The 20,747-nt window shown below is 41.5% G+C and overlaps 1 protein-coding gene across 4 annotated transcripts in view; it reads right to left on the bottom strand.

Moving 5' to 3' along the window:
- Nucleotides 1–20,747, bottom strand: part of SLC12A2 (solute carrier family 12 member 2) — a 93,179-nt gene that overhangs the window by 44,718 nt on the left and 27,714 nt on the right. For all 4 annotated transcript variants that reach the window (XR_016235339.1, XR_016235340.1, XM_002710086.6 and 1 more), the window contains exons 2-9: nt 17,915–18,034; nt 16,617–16,692; nt 16,396–16,491; nt 9,834–9,973; nt 7,686–7,796; nt 5,488–5,596; nt 654–781; nt 471–555 (exon numbers count right to left, since the gene is read on the bottom strand). Coding sequence is in view for 2 of the 4 variants with exons in the window: in XM_002710086.6 (XP_002710132.6) it covers nt 471–555; nt 654–781; nt 5,488–5,596; nt 7,686–7,796; nt 9,834–9,973; nt 16,396–16,491; nt 16,617–16,692; nt 17,915–18,034 (865 nt within the window). In the remaining 2 variants the exon portion in view is untranslated. The remainder of the gene's footprint in view (nt 1–470; nt 556–653; nt 782–5,487; nt 5,597–7,685; nt 7,797–9,833; nt 9,974–16,395; nt 16,492–16,616; nt 16,693–17,914; nt 18,035–20,747) is intronic.

Genomic DNA, 20,747 nt, shown 5'->3' with positions numbered 1-20,747 from the left:
AGTAAGATTTTATTCAACTTATTTTGTGATTCTTCAAAGCCAGTGTTTTCATACTATCATAACAAAATTTTCTCAAAAGCATGGGCACTGCTTAATGGTCTCGATAATAATTTTACTACATGAAGATAAAATCACTATAAGAAAATAAATTTGCAGAGTAACATTCACTTCCTTATAAACATGAATGTTTTCTATAAATACATCTCAGTGAAAGTTAAGAGACAGACTTAATTTTCTGATTTACTACACAACAAAACTTCTGGAGAAAATACAATAAAGCATTTGGAGGTTTAGATGACTCCTATGAAAGTCACCACTAGTTTTCTTTCTTTTAAATCTGTTTTTAATTACAATAGGCCACTCGTCTTTTTATTGAAATATTTCCGAATTTAAAAGTTAAAAAAATCATGAACATAAATATGTAAATTATGAAATCTCTGAAACATATAAAGAAATGTAAGGCTATTTACCTACAGACACTGCAATTCCTATGTAAACCACCGTAGTAATTAAAATGGCTAAGAGTGTTCCTTTGGGAATGGCTGACTGGGGATCCTAGAAGACAAGAAGAGGTTTTTAAGGCTATCTGTAAAAACGAGTGCATGTGTACCACTTCTTAATTCGTCACCAGCACCGTTCTCCACAACACTTACCGCAAGATCACCTGAGATGTTGGCTCCTGCCAGAATACCAGTGGCAGCAGGAAAAAAGATGGCAAACACAGAAAAGAAAGTCTCTTCATCTCGAAAATCAGGCCCGAAGTTCTCATTAAATATTTCAGCTGCAAAAAACAAAATAGTTCTGTCAACTGAAGGATAACAGCTTAGACCCCAAAACCTCAGGCCTAGAGTAATAGGGATATATGACCCCCAAGTTTTCTTCAGTTTCTCATCCATTTCCTAACTGGAGTTTTCAAACTCCTCTCTCCTTGTATGGGGAGGGGTTTACAGCCAACATGATGACATGGGTCCTGCCCACTTTTCTGTCTTTGCTCATGGTGCTTTGAGCATTTTTGACTTGATTATCACCAGTCCAAGTAAGGGTAACACCTTCAATCTTAGAGAACAAAGAACTAGAAAGGAGGAAGAAAAAACGAGGAACTCTGGGTAATCTGGAATCTTTTTTTCATCCATTATTCCTTACATAGATTTCTCTATTTCCTAGTGGTCAGCTAGCTAGTATCTGAGGCTCCTCATGAAGCTACCAGATGATTTTAGCCAAGTTTCCCTAAGTAAAGGTGCTTAACTCAACAAAAAGGAAAACTTCCACTTCCTAGTGTCTTCAATTATTCAGAGACAGGCCCTGACATTACAGCAGCACACTCCTGTCTTCTCAATATCCGTGTGTGGATCACGTGCCAGTTCCACATCAGAGCTATTAGGTATCCAAAGTGTCTAGAGACAGAATTACAACAAGCAAGGCAGGGATCCTGCCTGCACGGAACGTGGAGTCTCAACAAGAAGACACAAAACCAGCTGTGGTTCCAGCAGTTATGGAAACGGGGGCTGTGACAGAGACTGAGTGGGATAATCTAACTCAATTGGGTTTTGGAAGGATAGAGAGATAAAACTAAAGAGGTAACACTTAAGCTCTTTACTGAGCAGAGTCAGTATGCTCAGGATGAGGAGGGAAAGGAGCATGGCAAGAGCAAGATTCAAGACAGGAAAAGGGGAGAAGGAAATGAGATTGGAGAGGTCAGATAGGCAAAACCTTCCTCGTTTAAATTTCATTCTAAATAGGATGAAAACCAACGCAGGTTCAGACATATGCACATGACATGATGTGATGCATGCTGTGTGGACAGGGCCAGTGCTGTGGCCCAGTGGGTTAATGCCCTGGCTGCAGCACTGGTATCCCATATGGATGCCGGTTTGAGACCCAGCTGCTCCACTTCCAATCCAGCTTCCTGCTAACGTGCCTGGGAAACCTTCAGAGGATGACCCAAATCCTTGGGCCTTGTGCCCACGTGGTAGACCCGGAAGAAACTCCGAGCCCCTGGCTTTGGATCGGCTCAGCTCTGGCTACTGCAGCCATTTGGGGAAAGAACCAGTGGTTGGAAGACCCCACCACCACCACCACTCTAACACTTTCAAATAAATAAAATAATTCATAATAAATATATATGTGTAAATAAAATGCTGTGTGGATAATGGACCCAAGAGGTCAACATGTGAAGCAGGGATACCCTCATGAGACAACTGAAGCTGTGCAACCCAGAGACTGGAGGACCCACTCACTAGAGAAGGCCCAGAAATCGAGAGGCAGGCAGGCAGGCCCAGAGAGCCCAGGGATGCAGTAGGCAGGGGAGGCATCAAAGCAGCAGCTGCAGACTATGAGAGAGCAAGGCTTGAAGCACACTGGTCTCTCGGCGGCTTTTCAAGCCATGAGAATAGATGCCACCCAAAACAAGAATATGGCTGGAAGGCCAGGACTGTATTTAAAGGACAAGAAAGAGCGAGGGGTATTAGGGGTAACAGACACAGTGACCCGAGTTACAACAAATGCATCACACAGCAAATAAAACAAGAGAAGGGCTTGAAGAAACAGGGAAACAATAAACAGGAATGCTGTTGAGGCAGAGGACAAAAAACTGCACACATGCCTCGTGCCATGTGACTGTGACCTTAACAGACAGAGCCAGGTAAGAGGAGTTAAGGAGTAACCTCAATCTATGGAAACAAATCAGGAAAACCAAGTAGAGACACCTTCAAAAACACAAATGGCTGCACGGGTGTGATGGTGCAGCAGGGTAAGCTGCCACTTGGGACACCCGCACCCCTTAGGCACGCTGGTTCAGTTCTGGCTACTCTTCCAATGCACCTCGCTGCTAAGGAGCCTGGGAAGCGGCGGATATGAGTGCCTCAGGGGAGACTTGAATGGAGTTACTAGGTCCTGCTTCAGCCAGTCTCGGATATTTTAGCCACTTAGGGAATGAACCAGTGGAATGAAGACCGGTATTGATCTTGATCTCTCTCCCTGTCTTGGTCTCACTCACTCATTCACCCTTTCAAATAGATTTAAAAAAAAAAAAAAAAAAAAAAAAAAAGGCAAATATGCTTGAAGGATTGGTTTCAGATTAAAGACGACTGAAGATCATGTAATGAATCACACACACACACACACAGGAAATTGAAGAGATATTACAAATGAATAAAACACACGATTTTGGACAGGATCCTGGAACAGGAAAAACAAAAGTTGCCCTAAGGATCTTTATAGGGACAATTAGGAAAATCCACATATGGACCCTATGTTAGGTGTCAGTTATTGTGCCAAAGTTCAATTTTCTGAATTGCTCTTTTCCTTAGAAGAGCTGTGAAAACTGAAGTGCTCAGAGGTAAGAAGTCTTGGTTTCTGCAACTTTTCCCAAAAGTGACACAGATATAATCAGTAAAAATGGTGAAGTTAGGTGAAGGTTAAAAGGATTTACTGTATGGCTTTACAATTTTTCTGTAGGTTTAATGTTTTTTGAAATAACAAGGAGTAAGTAAGAGGTGAAGATTCAATTAAGTTTGTCTCTATGAGCAGTAATGAGAAAGGGAGGTGCTAACTGGAGGGGAATAAAAGACAAAAGATGCCATTTTCAAGGGTGGGGATCACTAGAGCAAGCTTTTAATAACACAGGCAAAAGTTTTGAAGCAGAGAAAGAGGCTGATTACCCAAAGACAAAACAGCTTTGAGAAAGTCAAAGAAATAACATCGAGAACCAGTCTTTGGAGCGAGAAAAATACTCCTGAAATCAGCAAAGAGGGGAAAAGGAGTGTTACTGGGAGGCAGCCACCTACACATCCTGCTTACTGCTGATGCCATCTTATCACCCACGAGGACCAAGCAGTGTCAACCCTCTAAAAACAGGCGCCTTCCAAAGTACATGGAGGTGTACTCACTGCAGTGAGAGCTACCTGCACGCAATTTAACTATTACCAAACCACATAACTATGTAATATTTGTGTAAGTTGTCAGGGGTGTGGGGAAAAGGAGGACATGAAAAATCTGAATTAGCAGGAATTTGCAGGTATTTTAAAATCAACTAAACTCATAAGTAGAAAACACTGCATTACTAAGGACATTTTTAGATGTGACCAATCTATAATTTTTAACACTTTTAACAATAAAAATGACAAAATAAAAATGTACAATTTAAAAAATTAAGGTGAGAAAATGCTTTGTAATTAGAAGAAATGTCACAAGTACAGTCCCAGAGGACACTTTTCTCTCTACCTGATGTTATTAGCACTTGTTTCTGGCATGCCGAGCAGATTCCCCCTCCCCCAGTCTGGGGTCAGGAATTTAAAGCCCAGTTGAGAAGAAGGCACGTACACCAGCAACCAGAACAGAAAGCACAACCATCAGGGGGCACAAGTTACAGGCAGGTGTCCTTGGTTAGGCTGGGGGGTGTCAGAACACTGCACAGCGGGCTAAGGCAGTGTCGGGTACAGGCCCAACCAACGCTCCTAGCACACCTCCGATCCAAGGACTGCACGCTCTAGCCTGGAGGCCAACAACACAATGTAAACCAACTGAGCTTCTAGCCTGCACAGTTTGGTTCTGCAGATTTTCTTTTCTAGTAAAGTGCACTGATTTACATTCTGTATCTCTGCACAGATCTCTGTGAGGAGCTCCGGATGAGTCATCTCGGGAGAGAAGCAGGCCTTTTCTTCCTCGGCCTGAACAGGAGGGATAAGCTCACTGAGAACAGGCAGGCTTAGGCATCTACGCACCCAGCCTGTGTGATGCTACTGCAGCTCTCCTTCCAACTTCCAAATTTCACCTAGCAGAGAAATAGCCCCAGCTGTTCAGTCAGATGGGAGAGAGACCAACTTCAGGAACTAAAAAGCTACAAGTAAATGTCCCTAGTAAAAATTGTATGCAAAATGAAAAGGGTTACAGAAGACAAAAACTATGGAAAATTCGCAGTTAGTCGGTTACAGAAAAACCTGAATTGCAATTACACCAAGAAACTAACATCTGTAGGTGGTTCCACAATCTGAGGCATTTGCAAGTGTTTTGCTTAAACATACTCATCTGCCACATAACGTTTCAGTCAACCACGGAGCACATATTCCTCAACACATCATGTAAGAGTAGACTGTTCAGTGACACCACGACCCTCTTAATTTGTGGCAGCACATTCTATGATGTCTGTACATTTCTCAGTCTATGTCGTATTGTTAACGCCTGACTGTCACATTAGGACAAGCTACAAATCCAATCATCAATTCCTAGATACTTTCTTTAGTAGCACTGATTTCGTACATTCAGTCACCTTTTGCAGTTAATAATGAAAACTCCAACCTGTAAGTAAAAGTGAATTTTATGCCAGCTGTCTAGTATACATGTGGGCAAAATTGAATGGAGTTGCAAATAAGTGTGAATCATCAGACCAAACTCAATTATACTGGAAGACATCTAATCCGTACTGCATCTATTTAGTAACCGAAAGCTGTCGTATGTGCATTCTCAAAACATTCTGCCCTTTTTACTTACATTGATAGCCAAAGAAACCTTTGGGTTTCTTGCTTTCCAGGGAGATGAATGTTCCTATGACGAAATCAGCAATAGCAAGAAGTAGAATCACCAAAAGAACAATCTGAGCCTGCAATTTAAACATTGAAAATCAAAGTCAAATATCTTGTGTTATCCTTTGATTTGATTCCACTAACTCCCACAAGGAAAAAGATTTGTCTCTTTCGCCAGTGTTTCAAACAGTGCCAAGTACAAAGGAAGTGCTCAATCAACCTTCGTTAAATGAACAAACAGTTCTTTAAAGAACTATCTTAGAATGTACAATATACTGGGGGAAAGCAGCAGCAGCCGGAGCATCACCATCTATACTTGGAATGAGGTACAGATCGCAGGCCCTCCTGTAAACCATGCAGCACCACGCATTCCAGGGCACTGCTGCCTTTGCATCCTGCACCATTCTTTCTTCTCTCCTCCAGCTTACCAATGCAGTCTTTTTGTTTGTTTATTGTTACGGATTAAAAAAAAAATCTTTATTTGAAAGAGAGAGAGAGTGTAAAACAGAAAGACAGACTGAGACAGACCAACAGAAATCTCCCTTCCCCGGTTCATTCCCCAAATGCCCACACAAGCCAAGGTTGGGTTATGTCCCAGCCAAGGGCCCACAGCTTGGCTTGGTCTCCCAGATGGGAGGTAGGGACCCAAGTGCAAGCTGATTCCCGAGTGTGCATTAGCAGGAATGCTGGCACAGGAAGCAGAGCCGGGACTGGAACCCCGGTGCTCTGATACAGGATGGAGGTGTCCCCAAGCATAATGTCTGTGGGGAGCAACTCGGACTAGACTAAGTTACTGGAATTAAGACTTATTCTATGCATCTGCTCTCCCACAATATGGCGCTGAGAAGGGAGAAGCAGCTTCTACGCAGCTGCCTCCAGTTCAACCAATAAACAGCAGGACCTGCTCCTGATTGGAGGAGAGCAGCGTACTCGGCGTGTGGGTAGCAGAGTTGGGATTGGTGGAAGAGGACTATGAAGGAGGAGAGAGCCAACATGCACCAGGAACATCTAAGGGGAACATCTATCTGAAGGAACACCTGTGCAGCCCCCGAGAGAGCCGGCCGGCGGTGTGCCGCTCCCCCGCGGAAGTGGGGAAAGTGGCAGGGGGAGCTGCCCCTCCACAGAGGTGGAAGGGTCGGTAGCCAACCCGGGAAGAACCAGCAGCAAACCCGGGGAGGGCCGAGCAGACAAAAGAACAGCACAGGGTCCTGTGTCGTTCCTCCACGAAGACGGGGAGCGACAATGTCTACCCCTACATCTTGACACGGAGAACTTATTTGACAGAAACACAACTTTTATACCAAGTGCAAACAGAATGGTGAATAGATGACTACTTAAGGAAGAGAAAAAGAGAAGGAAAGTGATGAGATGGAGGGAGGAAAAATTCAAGTAGCAATGGGATTAAGGAAAGGATGAGAACTATCTTCCCCCCTTCTCTGCTCGTACGCTCCCAGAAAACCGAATGTTCAGGATAATCTGTGTCATCTGTGGGAGCAAGAACAACTAATATGTTAATCATGTCCCAGAGAGAATGAAATTCAATTCATTTCAGTAAAGTCAGGTTGTTAAAAATACAAGATTTAACTGTATACAACTTTACCTTCAACACACTGAGAAAAGTATTCTCTCAAACTTCCCTAACTTTCGGTTTGGCAGGTGTGATAAACAGTACAAATATGAACACCCAATACTACGCAAAGTCCAGCTGTGCTGCAACCCAGGCAAACTCTCAGACACACTCTTGGATGCTCTGCCTATCTAACACGTGACTTCACCAACTGCTTCCCAGGAAGAACGACACGGGATTCGTGCCTTCTGGGATGTCAACTGCAAAGAAAAGCAGTTCCTCCAACCTCACATACGCATTAGCTTTCAGTTATCGCCTCATGTCTCCTTTAAAATTAACTTCGAAATAAATTAGGAAGCCAAACATTTCTTTTAAACTACATAATAATATAGACCTCAGCATTTCTACAAAATGCAAAACAAGATTGATTCTAGACTTAAAACTTTAAATATACTCCACCTTATAATCTTAGACATACAGCTCTGTGAAAACACCCACTGAGGTACCACTAGAATTGGAAAATATCAGCACACTGCACAGTGTTCCCAAAACATAAGCTCCTAAATTCCCCATACTGCGTGATTACTATCATGACTTACTTTTGATTCCCACTCCATTCCAGCTACTGAGATACCTAGAAGAATCACCACTGTAATGGCTCCAATAATTCGGATATCATTGATTTCATCTATCATAAGTATGGAATGTTCCTAAAAAAGAGAGTTACAAATATAATGAGCAATATTACTTTATATAAATCCTTACATTTGTTTTGAAATATTTTAGACACACATATGCCAGACATGCAAAAGATTAGAATAAATGCTTAGTTAATAAATGAATAGGAAACTTAGCACAAAGGAATCACTATTTGCTACTAAGGGGAAATTCAGTATCTAATGATATCTAACGTATAATTAAATTATCCCTATCTAGGGGGCCAACGTTGATACAGCAAGTTAAGACACGGCCTGCCACAGTGGCATCCCGTTCGGGCACTGGTTTGAGTCCCATCTGCTCCACTTCCAATCCAGCTCTCGGCTCATGTGTGCAGGGAAGCAGCAGAGGACAGTCCAACTCCTTGGGCCCCTGCCACCCATGTGGGAGACCTAGAACCAGCTCCGGCCCCCTGGCTTCGGCCTGGCCCACCCCCAGTCTTTGTGGCCATTCAGGGCATGAAAACCAGCAGATGGAAGACCTTTCTCTTTCTCTCTTTCTCTTTCCTTCTCTTGCTCTATGATTTTGCTTTTAAATAAATAAACGTAAACATTACTGATATCTAATGTATGTTATTGATACTACTGTGACTGACACAGACTCAAAAAAAAAAAAAAAACAAAACTGCTACTAGAAGTTTAACAAGTGCACTATGACTAAACAGTACTACCAGTTAGGATGTTTTTAAAAGTTACACAGCAGAAATATAAACTCTGTTCAATGTAATAGAAACTCATGCTTTTGACGGCTTTGCATGTCGCATGAGGAAGAGGTGAACTCCCCTTAATGCTATTGTCAAAAACTACACACTATTTCCATTCCACATGCAAATTAGTTGTAATATAGTAACAATGACTTTCTTTAATGTTCTCAATTGGATCAAAATTATTTAAATATTGTAATATCCCCATCAATCTAGTAAACAGCAACACTGAATTATCTCAAATGATGCGAGGCACAAAATATTAAAATAGTAAGTTTTTTTGACAACTGAGATGACTGTATCACAGTACAACTCAACAAATTATGGAAGAATGTAATAATCCCATGAAATTGCTTCTTTTAAAAAAGCATGAATGCTTTTTCAAAAAAAATCTGCTCATAGGAGTCAAACATAAGTGAGAAAATATAAGCTTGAATTCCAGGCAAATGAGGTTAACACAACACAACCACGGGAGTCCTATTTCACTTCTTTAATTACACACACCACATTGAGTACAAAACTAGTTCTCTTCCCAACTCCACAGCAGTGTTATCACTGCCTTCTCGTCAGCTCTGTATGGTTCTTCAAACCAGCATTCTCATAAAGACAGCTTTACCTTCCTCCTGAATCCTCCAGTCGGAATCAGGGCACACTCTAAATCTTTCTCCAACTTCCCACACTCCCTTCATCATCAAGTGCACATATTCAGCATCTTTAAAACTTCACAAGCTCAAACCTATCTCTTGATATCAGCCACCATCTCCACTCCCAGAATAGCTACCACCTCTTCAATGGTCGTCCCCTCCAGTTCTGATCCCTCCGATCTATTTGCTATTGGTGATCAGCTGTCATGGCCTCAACTCCAATCAACCTGAGATCCAAAGTGGATGGCAGACAAGACACACAGCCCCAAATTGGCCCTTTGTCTTCCCTCCAGTCTTGCGTGTCTTGCCATTTGTATTTCAAACGTTTCAAAATACTTCATTTTCTTGTCGATGCTCTACATTTTCCAGGCTTTTCTTCTCTACCCTTCTGTTACCTTACCTGTGTACCTACTAATGTCTAAACTCCCATCCCTGGCATCTCCATTCCTGCAGAGTAGTTCAATGCCACACACGTACCCTCCCCCAGCTTTTGTGCCGCCAAGGCCTCCTGCAACTATGTGCTGCAGACATTCCACAATTCCTTTATGCAAATTCCACACTAAGCTTCTTGAGGGATGTGCTTCTCCGTGAGCACACCACTGCCTGCCTATGCAACATGATGAGAGGCACAGAGGCCCTCGATGAGGATGTGGCAAACAAAGGACTGAAGACAGATGCGTTACCTTGAGCAACTCCACCACAGTTTCTGCAAATCCCACCACATACATAGCAACTGCAACAGCGTTGGCAAAAGCAAAGATCAGGCCAATCGCACCACCAAACTCTGGTCCTAGACTTCTGGATATTAAATAATATGCGCCTCCTGCAGGAGAAAAAATGACAAAGCACTGAAGTTAGCATTCAAAATGTCAAATACAATGTCTTTAATTCCACAAAAGTTCAAAAATCAGAACCTCTAGTAAGAACAGCAGTTAAATTATCACACAAGTAAGTGAACGTGTTCTCACCAAAAAACTACTGAAAGAAATTCTTCATAATTTACTTCCTTCACAGTACTGAATATCCAGGGATTTCTCCACATACTAAATACCCAGTCAGCCTATTTAAATCCCTACTTCCTCTTCTAAGTTTAGGTTAAAGTGGGCAAAAGATCCTTCCTTATACACAGATATACAGTATCATTTCCCAGTGGTTTTCTGAGTAATGTATTTAATCTTAAGGTAACTCTTTAAAATGACAGTTGATACTATTTCAGTTACTTGAAGTATGCCACTTTGCTGGTAACAGGAATGCCATGGTAAAAATAGCAAAGTCATGAAAAACTGCAGAGAACAGCCAATAATGGCATTCCAAAAAGGAATCCTTTATATTCTAGTAAACTCTGCCTACATGGCAGAATAAACGCCACTACAGGAGCTATCATGGAATGCCCCAAACCTGAAAACCTAGAACGCCCAACATACAAACCAGCTAACTTTATTATCTGGAGTCAGTCGAACGCTGCCCAAGTCTTGAGAAGCTCCTCTAAAACACTGATCTAAATAAGGCTCCTCATCTATAATCAAATTTAAGTTTTTTTTTTTAATAATATTGATGTTAAATAAAATTGTATGCATTTTTATATGATGGCCTTAATTCCTTAGAGACCATATAATGAAATGCCATTAAACGGCTGATCTCTGTCTCTACTGTTTGCACAGTGTAAGGAACACAAACACAACAAATCAATTCCATAGTTTGACAACACAGAAACAGTACCAAACAGACAAACATCATTTTGGAAACAGCTGTCCCAGTTACTCATTTTACCAATGAATTTTCATTTTCTTGGGGGATATTAACAAAAATACAAAGTGGGCCAGCGCTGTGGCCAGTGGGTTAACGCCCTGGCCTCAAGACCCGGCTATGCCATTTCTGATCCAGCTCTCTGCTATGGCCTGAGATAGCAGTAGAAGATAGCCCAAGGCCTTGGGCGCCTGCACCCACGTGGGAGATCTGGAATAAGCTTCTGGCTCCACATCGGTGCAGCTCCGGCCATTGTGGCCATTTAGGGAATGAACCAGCGGATGGAAGACCTCTCTCTCTGCCTGTCCTCTCTCTGTGTAACTCTTTCAAAAACAAAACAAAACAAAACAAAACAAAAAAAAAACAAAAACACATAACCATTAACATTAGTATTCTAACTTTTTTGTTACATGAAAATTAAAACTTTCCCAGAATTTTGAGCATACTTCAGAAAATTCACATAAAAATTGAAATTAAGTATTTATTTTGGTACCAACACATGTTGAAATCCATGCATATGTTTTCACAGTGTTTTTCCATGAGCATTTTGAAAATTTCTCATTTTTGAACACTGAAGACTCCAACAATTTAAATAATAACAATGCTGTGAGCCAAGTAAACAGTAAATTCTGAAGATATTAAATCACATTACAATAAATCACAAGGGCAACACCTGGAAGACTACAACGAGCATGGCCTATTTTAACATATATCTCAAAATTAAGAAATTATAGCATTTATTCTGAATATCAGTAACAGCAAATTAAGAAAAGTATGCTTTATCTTGATTTTATACTTGAGAAAGTTATGTCCCAACATTTTAAGCTAACATACAAACAAGGACTTTCTAAAACAAAAGGATTCATTATGTGGTTTTCAAGTTTTCATGTTCTGAAATGTCAACTCTGACATTTTATAACTCTGAAAATCTTCCAAAAATTGAAAAACCTAAAACTTAAAAACTCCCATTTTGCTGGCCTGTGCTCGTCTTCCCTTACTTTTTCAAATGCTACCGGCTGCAGTAGTCTACCCTATTCTTCCTACATCTTTCTAGCTTCCTAAAGGCAACCTTTCAATAGCAGATTTTAATAGCAGATTTTTCCCTCTTTTTGTTTTTTATCAAAATGAGGTATTAAAGACCTAATACTGGGGCAGCACTTTGGCATCATGAGCTAAACCTCCACCTCTGGCACTGAATCCCATTATGGGCACCAGTTCAAGTCCCGGCTTCTCCTCTTCCCAATCCAGCTCTCTGCTGTGGCCTGGGAAAGCGGTGGAGGATGGACCAGATGCTTGGGCCCCTGCACCTGTGTGGAAGACCAGGCAGAAGCTCCTGGCTCCTGGCTTTGGATCAGCTCAGCTCCGGCCGTTGCAGCCAACTGGGGAGTGAACCAGTGGATGGAAGACCTTTCTTTCAGTAACTCTCTCTCTCAAATAAATAAAATCTTAAAAAAAACCTACTACTCTGAATAGCAGCTGTATTATTACTAGTCAGCACAGAATAATTATTTATCTTGAAATTTTTGTTTTGTTAAACATTATATACAACTTACATAATTCTTGTATGCTTCATTTTACATAAAAAAAAACCAAGGCTTATAGAGAGTTAACTACCTTGATCAAGGCAAGTACAGAATTGCGTACTAATCAGATGAAAACACAAGCATACATCTTAAAATACACATGAGGCCAAAACACACAAAAATGTGCCTATTATCATTAATCATGATCACAACACAGTAAGGACCCATTAAGCATCCACAGGAATGGCTACAACATGTAACAGATAACAAACTTTGCCAAGAGTGTGGAAAATCTAGAGTCACATGTATGTTGTTGAAAGGAATACAAAATAGTACAGCCACTCTGGCAATCCATTTGGCAATTTTTTTTTACTACACACACACGAAAAAAAAAAAACTTATGTATTTGAGAGGCAGAGACACAGAGCTCTCATCAGCTGGTCCATTCCCCAGAGGCCCACAGTAGGACACTGCTTCCCAGGATATCCAAGGGGGCAATCCAACCCAGGTACTTTGATGTGAAACACGGGCAACTTAACTACTAGGCTAAATGCCTGCTCCAACAACTAGCATTTAAAAAACCATATCCTCATCAAAATGAAATAGCAAAAAATATTCATGTAAGTTAGACTTCAAGATAATATGAAATGAATTTTAGCTCTTAAATTGATCACCTTACTGTTTTTAACAATCAATGGTAACACAGTTTTAACAATACAAAAAGCACTTTTTGGTTAAAATCTGTAGCATATATCAATTTTTCTCCACTTCCAATGTTTTGGCTTTACCTTCATACAAAAATGAGGAGGTCTTTAGTTATTTCAGAGATTAGAAAAAACAGAAATGAATTCTACTTATAGATTCAACTAGCAAAATCTGCAAATAATACAATATCTAAAGAAAGGTACAAAAGCTTCATTCTTGCTCTCATTATCCACAGAAATGCTAAGTGTGACTAACAACAACCATGTCAAAACCGTGGTATCTGGGCAGGCAGTTAGTCTAGTAGCTTAGACGCTCACATCCCGTGTCAGAGTGCCAGGTCAGAGGCCCAGCTCTGCCCTGGTTTCTAGGTTCCTGCGAACATAGTCCCTGGGAGGTGGCAAGGATGGCTCAAGTAGCTGGGTTCCTGCCACCTGTGTAGGATACCTGCACTGAGTCTTGGTTCCTGGCTTTGGTCCCACTCCCAGCTACTGCAGGCATCTGGGGAATAAACCAGTACACGAGTGGGGGGATGAATGAAGCAATGAATGAAGCAATGAATGAATGAATATTTTACCAGCAACAGAATAAACTTGGCATCACCCTTAGCAGTTACGTCACAAAAACAGTAGCTACTATGACTACCTGAATGTGAACTGCACCTATGTTATTGTCACTGCTACAAACCCAGTGTGTCACTACAACTTTTCTAGGTTAATATGTCTACCTCTGAAACCTACTATTAACACCAATATTAAAATCAGTAACACTGGGGCTGTTGTGGTGTAGCACTGAAAGCCACTGCCTGAGATACTGGCATCCCATATGGGAACCTGTTCATATCCAGGTTGCTCCACCTCCACTCCAGCTCCCTGCTAATGGCCTGGGCAAATCACTGGCTAACGGTCCAAGTGTTAGGGATCTGCCACCCAAATCAGAGACCTGGAAGCTCCTGGATCCTAACTCTGGCCTGCCCAGTGCTGGCCATTGCAGCCATCTGGGGAGTGAATCAGAAACTTTAAACAAATTTCCTTTTATCAATCTGTGGGTTATCCTGAATTCAGAAAAGAACATTCTGTGGTCTGAGAATGAAGTCATCACCTCTACTAATCAATTTTCACAGTAAAATGGTTTCCCGGTGTTCTTCAAAGGTGACGCTTTTTGTGATGCTTCACTGTGAATTCAGGGATTTTATCAGGTATTAGGTTTCCATCTAAATCAGTTGTTGTCATAATCAGTGCAATTTGAATTATCCAAACTTTGACCAGCATGTTTCTCGAAGCTGGCTCCTGGGTTCTTTTTATATGAAACTAGTAACCTTTATGAACTTATTTTTGCACATTTCCTGCCCAGATCTGGCTCCAATCATTTCTCCCAGGTCCCCTGCTTGTTGCTACTGGGATGATCCCTCATCACAGGTCACGTTAACAGAGTTAAGAAATACGTCCTTCACAGTACGTGTACGACTCTACATAGGCAGGACTTTCAGTTTAGAACACTAAATACCGGATACAGTTTTAGACCTGTGTTTACTTTCTTCCCTGTGGACAATATCAGGCTTTCATGAAATGAAAATTAATCTCGCTGGGGTCTATGAGGCGACACAGAAAAGGTTTATATGCCCTGAAAGCAATCTCCAGGAAACACTGATGAGGTTTATGTATAATCTGTAACACCGGTTAGGTATACAAAGTCACCAACAAGTGAAAAGTGAAGGCCCTCTACGCAGAGTTCTACAGTATACCACCACTTCTTTAATGACTTTCTCCTTGGTCTTCTATAAATTACATTATTTCAGCATTTACTTTCCCATTTGCACAAACACCTCATGATAACAGAAATCCAACTTGTATGATCCAGTGCATTTTTCCCCCTCTAGGTTCTTCCTTTGAGAACTAGCATTTTGATGGAAGTCCAGCAAAACTGCTATACATGCTAATTTGTTAAGACACAGCTTAGCTGTAGCACAGTAGGTTAAGCCTCTGCCTGTGCCACTGGCATCCCATACGGGCACTGGATGGAGCCTGGCTACTCCACTTCTGATCCAGCTCCCTGCTAATGGCCTGGGAAAGCAGTGGAAGATGGTCCTAGTATTTGGGCCTCTGCGTCTACATGAGAGACCAGGAAAGAGCTATCGGCTCCTGGCTTCAGATCAGCCTTGTTCTGGCCACTGTGGCCATTCGGAGAGTGAACCAGCAGATCGAAGACCTCTTTCTTTTTCTCTCTCCCTGTCTATAACTCTGCCTCTCAAATAAAAATAAATCTTGGGGGAAAAAAAAAAAGACGTAGCTTTTGAGTTCTATGTTATACTTTCCCTGCTATCCAAGATACAAGACTGGACACAATCTGAAGTAGATGTATTTGTGGCTATATTTTTGTAATCTCTCAATCTCAATACACAGGAAAATGAAGTGTTGTTTTGGCCACATTTCAGGCAAATCTATTTTCTGAAATTTTGATTCAAATGGAGAACAACTCAGAGTTCATGTTACCAAAGGCTTGTGCCCCATTCCCCTTGACATTCACTACTGAGATTCCACAGTTTCGAGATAAACAAATTCTTTATGACTTGCTGATCCCCTGCAAATATGTGATACCCAAGCCATTTCTCCTGCAACTTCCATTCCTCAGTAGTGGAAGACAAGAAGCCACACATAATTTCTCAGCAATATCTGGCTAACTCTGTTGGATAAATCTACATCTTAGACCCCAATATAGCTCAAGCCAGACTAACATACATGTAAAATATCAGAAGAAGCAACACGTGCTCAGTATAGTCCTCATCTACTCAAGCTGCCAGGTTCCAAGGCTAGCGTCTCTGGTATCTCAGAAATACAAGACTGAGGTGATAAGCGAAAAACACTATCCATATTCCTGCTGCAGATGAAACAGAAAAGTGAACAAGCTCTTCAAGTGAAGATGCTCAAGGACGAAGCGGGGAGCGAGGTTGGTCAGACCTGTAACCTATGCTGACCAAATCTCAGGCCATGTTTGTGACTCGCTGGAAACACGGCTGCCCAGAGGACAACAGCCCTGCTAGAAGCTTCATTCTTGCTTCCAGACACGCTGAACACACCTAAATATTTTAAAGCATATGGGAATGTATATGAGTCAACATAAACTTTTACATTCAAATATAACAGGAAATACTAAGTAGGAACCCTCTTCACTATACGAACCTGACATGTTGCTTTTATTAATATAAAAAATTAAAAGATTTAATTTTCTATTTAGTGACAGTAATCTGATGATAATGTGAAAAGACTGAATTTACCTCCTCTTACAAATCCATTAGTAGCTATTGCTGAAGTAGACAATCCCGTGATAGTTGTCACAACAGTGGCCATAATTATCACAACAACTGACAGACCTTTGGGGAAAAGAAAACAGAGATAATGCTTCACTTTTATCAGCTTGATGAGGCTGGGCACTCACACATGCACACAATTACTCTGCTCACTGTTCTGAAATCAAGCAGCATGTAACTTTACTTACCTATTCCCGCTTGACCCACGATCCATGACAATCTAATGAAGAGCATAACACCCCAAATGTTTAACATACAACGTACCTAGGAGAGAAAAGGCCAAGTGACAGATGCGGAAATGAATAAAACAAAGTAACAGCAGTTAACACTACACCAGCTAGAAGATTGCATGCATTTGAACTACAGAAGATGCAGTCTTCAAATCTAACTCTTCCTCCCACCCTTTTCCTTCTTCACAGCTTAAAAGAGCTTCATGAGAGCTTATACTTAATAGAAGTATGTGACATATAAAATGTGCCTGCAAATCACAGTGCTCGTCACAATTATCAGAAGCAGAAGAAACTGAACAAGAAAGGTACAAGAAAAAAGCCTCTAGCCCTTGTACATGGACTTCCTATTCACCTTTATTGCCAGTTTAATTTTTCCTTTTCTTTTATAACATCTTTATTTTATGATTTCTTCAGATTCAAGTATTATATAATACAAAATGACAACTGTTCATGCATTATTTTTTAAAAATTTACATTGTGAAGCAATTTTCCCAATTTATTTTCACCTTTATTTATTAGGCAAACATAGAACAACACTAAAATCTAATATGCATTACACTTGGAGTTTCACATTCACTCTGTTGGTTAGGACAATGAAAGTGCTACTAAAACTTAGATTTTTCCCTGATTTCTCCCCTAATTTCCATTACAGGTATTTCTGTAATGGAAAAATTACAATGTAATGGAAAAATTATTGTGTGTTTCCAACGTCTCAACATGAAGTCAGTCTAGTCTGATCCTTCATGCCTACCGAAACAGACACACAGAAGTCAATCTGAACCTTCATCACCTAAAGCTGTCTACTGCAGTGAACACCTAGGAAAAGGATTTCTCCTCTATTCTGTTGCCTATTAACTCTCTTTTCAAAAGACAATGTGGCTGGCAAGAAAGCAGCAGCCTCATTTCAGCTCTACTCCTTGGTTCAGGACACTTGATTCTGATGCTCCCATCAGTTTGAAAGCTTCACAGTGAGTTTCTGCTACGTGACAATATGTGAGATTTACCAGCGATAACACAATTTACTGATAATCAAAGATAAGTGGGTTTAAGTCTTAACTATATCTCTGATACTGACCGTAGTATCTGAAAAGATGAGAGATGCTAAGTGTCTGATTTCGTCTCCCAAAGTACTCAGTTAAGAGAGTTAAAATAGAGAAAAAAACACAACACTCGTCCTTGGAGCTCATGAGAGCAGTAGGAATATTTTACGTCAACAGAAATGCTGTAGCTCTAAAAGTCAATCTATCTATTCATACCAGTACACCCTTGATCCAGCCAAACTTCACAACTCCTTTACTTTCTGCAGCATATGTGACCACAGCATCCCTGGTGGGAGTACTTTCTTCCCCATTTGCAAAGCCATCTTCAAAAGGTTCCTGGTTAAAAAAAGAAATGTGAGTTATGCTTCAGAATTCTTTAAGATTTGAAATTACTGATTGAAAACACACTAACAGAATGCACTTAATCATACTTAAGGAAACACAGCAGCAGGCAACTTGCTGCAAGAGCTCAGGCTGCTGCTTGAGACACACTTTCCATACAGCAGTACTTCATCGCCGTCTCAGCTACTCCATGCTTCTGATCCAACTTCCTTCCAACGCACCTGGGAGACCATGGGTGATGGCCCCAAGGCTTGGGTGCCTGACACACACATGGGAGACCAAGCTGGAGATCCTGGCTCTTGGTTTTGGTTTGGTCCATCCCCAAGTGTTGCAGGCATTTGGGGAGTGAATCAGCAGACACTAGACCTCAAAATCGCTCTCCCTCCCTCTTTAACTTTGCCTTTTAAATAAAATCAATCTTTAGAGCATAAACAAGGATGACATATTACAGATTTACAAGAATCAACAGTTTACAAAGCAATTATCTGGAAGGAAACCTTAATTACTGAAAGGTCTTTAAATTTAAATCTTACTGTAAAAATTAACCTATTTTAAAAGCTTCCAGTTTTACTTAGACTTTGGTGGGGTCTGGAGAACAGTGAACGCTGTTTGCTAACTATGCTTGTTCATGAGGGCCATTCCCTCAACCTGTCTCTCCAAGTAGTCACATCGCTCATCACCAGTGCAGTTTCCCTTTGGAGTCCAGAGAGCAGGGTTCCCAGAGGTCCTAAGATTCCTTCATCCTCCCACCCTGATACCTTCAATCACTCGCTATGCTTTCTGCTTGTTGTGCAATTTTTATCAGATTCAGAAATGAACCTGGATGACAACACATTTCCTTGTTTCCTTGATTCTTTTTTTTTTTTTTTTTTGGACAGGCAGAGTTAGACAGTGAGAGAGAAAGAGACAGAGAGAAAGGTCTTCCTTCCGTTGGTTCAACCCCCAAATGGCTGCTATGGCCAGCGTGCTGCGCCCATCTGAAGCCAGGAGCCAGGTGCTTCTCCTGGTCTCCCATGGGGTGCAGGGCCCAAGCACTTGGGCCATCCTCCACTGCCTTCCCAGGCCACAGTAGAGAGCTGGACTGGAAGAGGAGCAACTGGGACAGAACCCCGGGGTACCAGCGCCGCAGATGGAGGATTAGCCTACTGAGCTACAGCACCGGCCGATTCTACCATTCTTAATTTTTTGTTCTCTCTGCTCTCCCTTTCTTTCTCACTGGTTCTCAATTTTTGGTCTGTCTCAACATGAACCCAAAACATATGACACATTTCCAAGCCAGAAAGAGCCTCAAACAGGTCATGAAGGGAACAAGTGCATGGCTCGGGAGACAGAGGATGCCCCTGACCCACAGTTCCACCTCTAATACTGTCCCCACCATTCTTCCTCTACCTATAATCAACAGCAGCAAACAGGTGCACTTCAAATATTCCTGCATTAAATGCAGAAAAGCCAACAATTTTTAAAACTGTTTTCAGTGTTTTATACCCTCTAGTGAAATAAGCTGTAGCAACTTCCATATTACTACACAGAATAACAAGTAATAATTCAAATTTCTCTTTTTTCTCTTTGATCAACATCTATGTTAGCCAAGTATACTCATTCAATTCCATTTAAATCAACACTACTACACTTTAGGAAACTGCTATCAGACTAAATCAGTTCTTAATGATTCCATATTTTTTAAAATTACTTATTTATTTATTTATTTAAAAGGCAGAGTAAAAGAGAGAGAAAGAACAGAGAGATTGTCCATCCACTGGTTCACTCCCTCAATGGCCTCAATAGCCAGGGCTGAGCCAGGACAAAGCCAGGAACTTCATCCTGCTCTCCCATGTAGGTGGGCAGGGGCCCAAGTATTTGACCCATTTTCTGCTGCTTTCCTAGATGAATTAGCAGGCAGCTGCATGGGAAGTGGAGCAGCTGGCACTCAAACCAGTGCCCATACTGATCAAAGGCGGCACCATAACCCAATGTGCCACAGCGCCGGATGGGAGTCCATAATCAGCTTAACTACTGATTTTTCAAACAACAGAAGAACCAAGAGAATAACCATCCAATTTTAAACTAATCCTTAGTTTTCATTAACAGATATAGCTATAACTTCAACTATGCAAAACAAACAGAAAACCTATCACTCTAAGTCACTAAAAAACTAAATATGAACTTTACGGGTAGTGGCTTGGTATAGCGGTTAAGCCACTGCTCAAGATACTCGCATCCCTTGTCAGAGCACTTGTGGTCGATCCCTGGCTCTGCTCCGCATTCCTGCTTCCTGGTGAAGTGCACCCTGGGAGACAAGAGGAGATGGCTAGAGTAGTCGGCTCCCCACACTCAGGTTGGGAGACCCAGACTGAGTTCCGAGGTTCCCGCTGGCCCAGCCGTGGATGCTGTGGGCTTTCAGAAAGGGAGTTAGCAGGTAAGATCAATCTACTGAATAAATAAATAAATAAATTTTAAAAAGACAAAAAAAAAAAAAAAACACCAACCCTCATGATAAGTTAACACTCTGACAGTGGTCAACAAGTTTTTAAAAAACTTGTTTAAAACTGGGGCCGGCACCGTGGTACAGTATGTTAATCATCCACCTGCGGCACCAGCATCCCATATGGGTGCCAGGTTCTAGTCCCGGCTGCTCCTCTTCCCATGGAGCTCTCTGCTGTGGCCTGGGAAAGCAGAAGATGGCCCAAGTCCTTGGGCCCCTGCACCC

The sequence above is a fragment of the Oryctolagus cuniculus genome, chromosome 6 (assembly GCF_051225735.1).
Source record: "Oryctolagus cuniculus isolate XC-2025 breed Fujian yellow rabbit chromosome 6, ASM5122573v1, whole genome shotgun sequence".
Taxonomy (NCBI): Eukaryota; Metazoa; Chordata; class Mammalia; order Lagomorpha; family Leporidae; genus Oryctolagus; species Oryctolagus cuniculus.
Note: the sequence above shows the minus strand (reverse complement) of the source record. Positions and strands in the feature narration are given on the sequence as shown.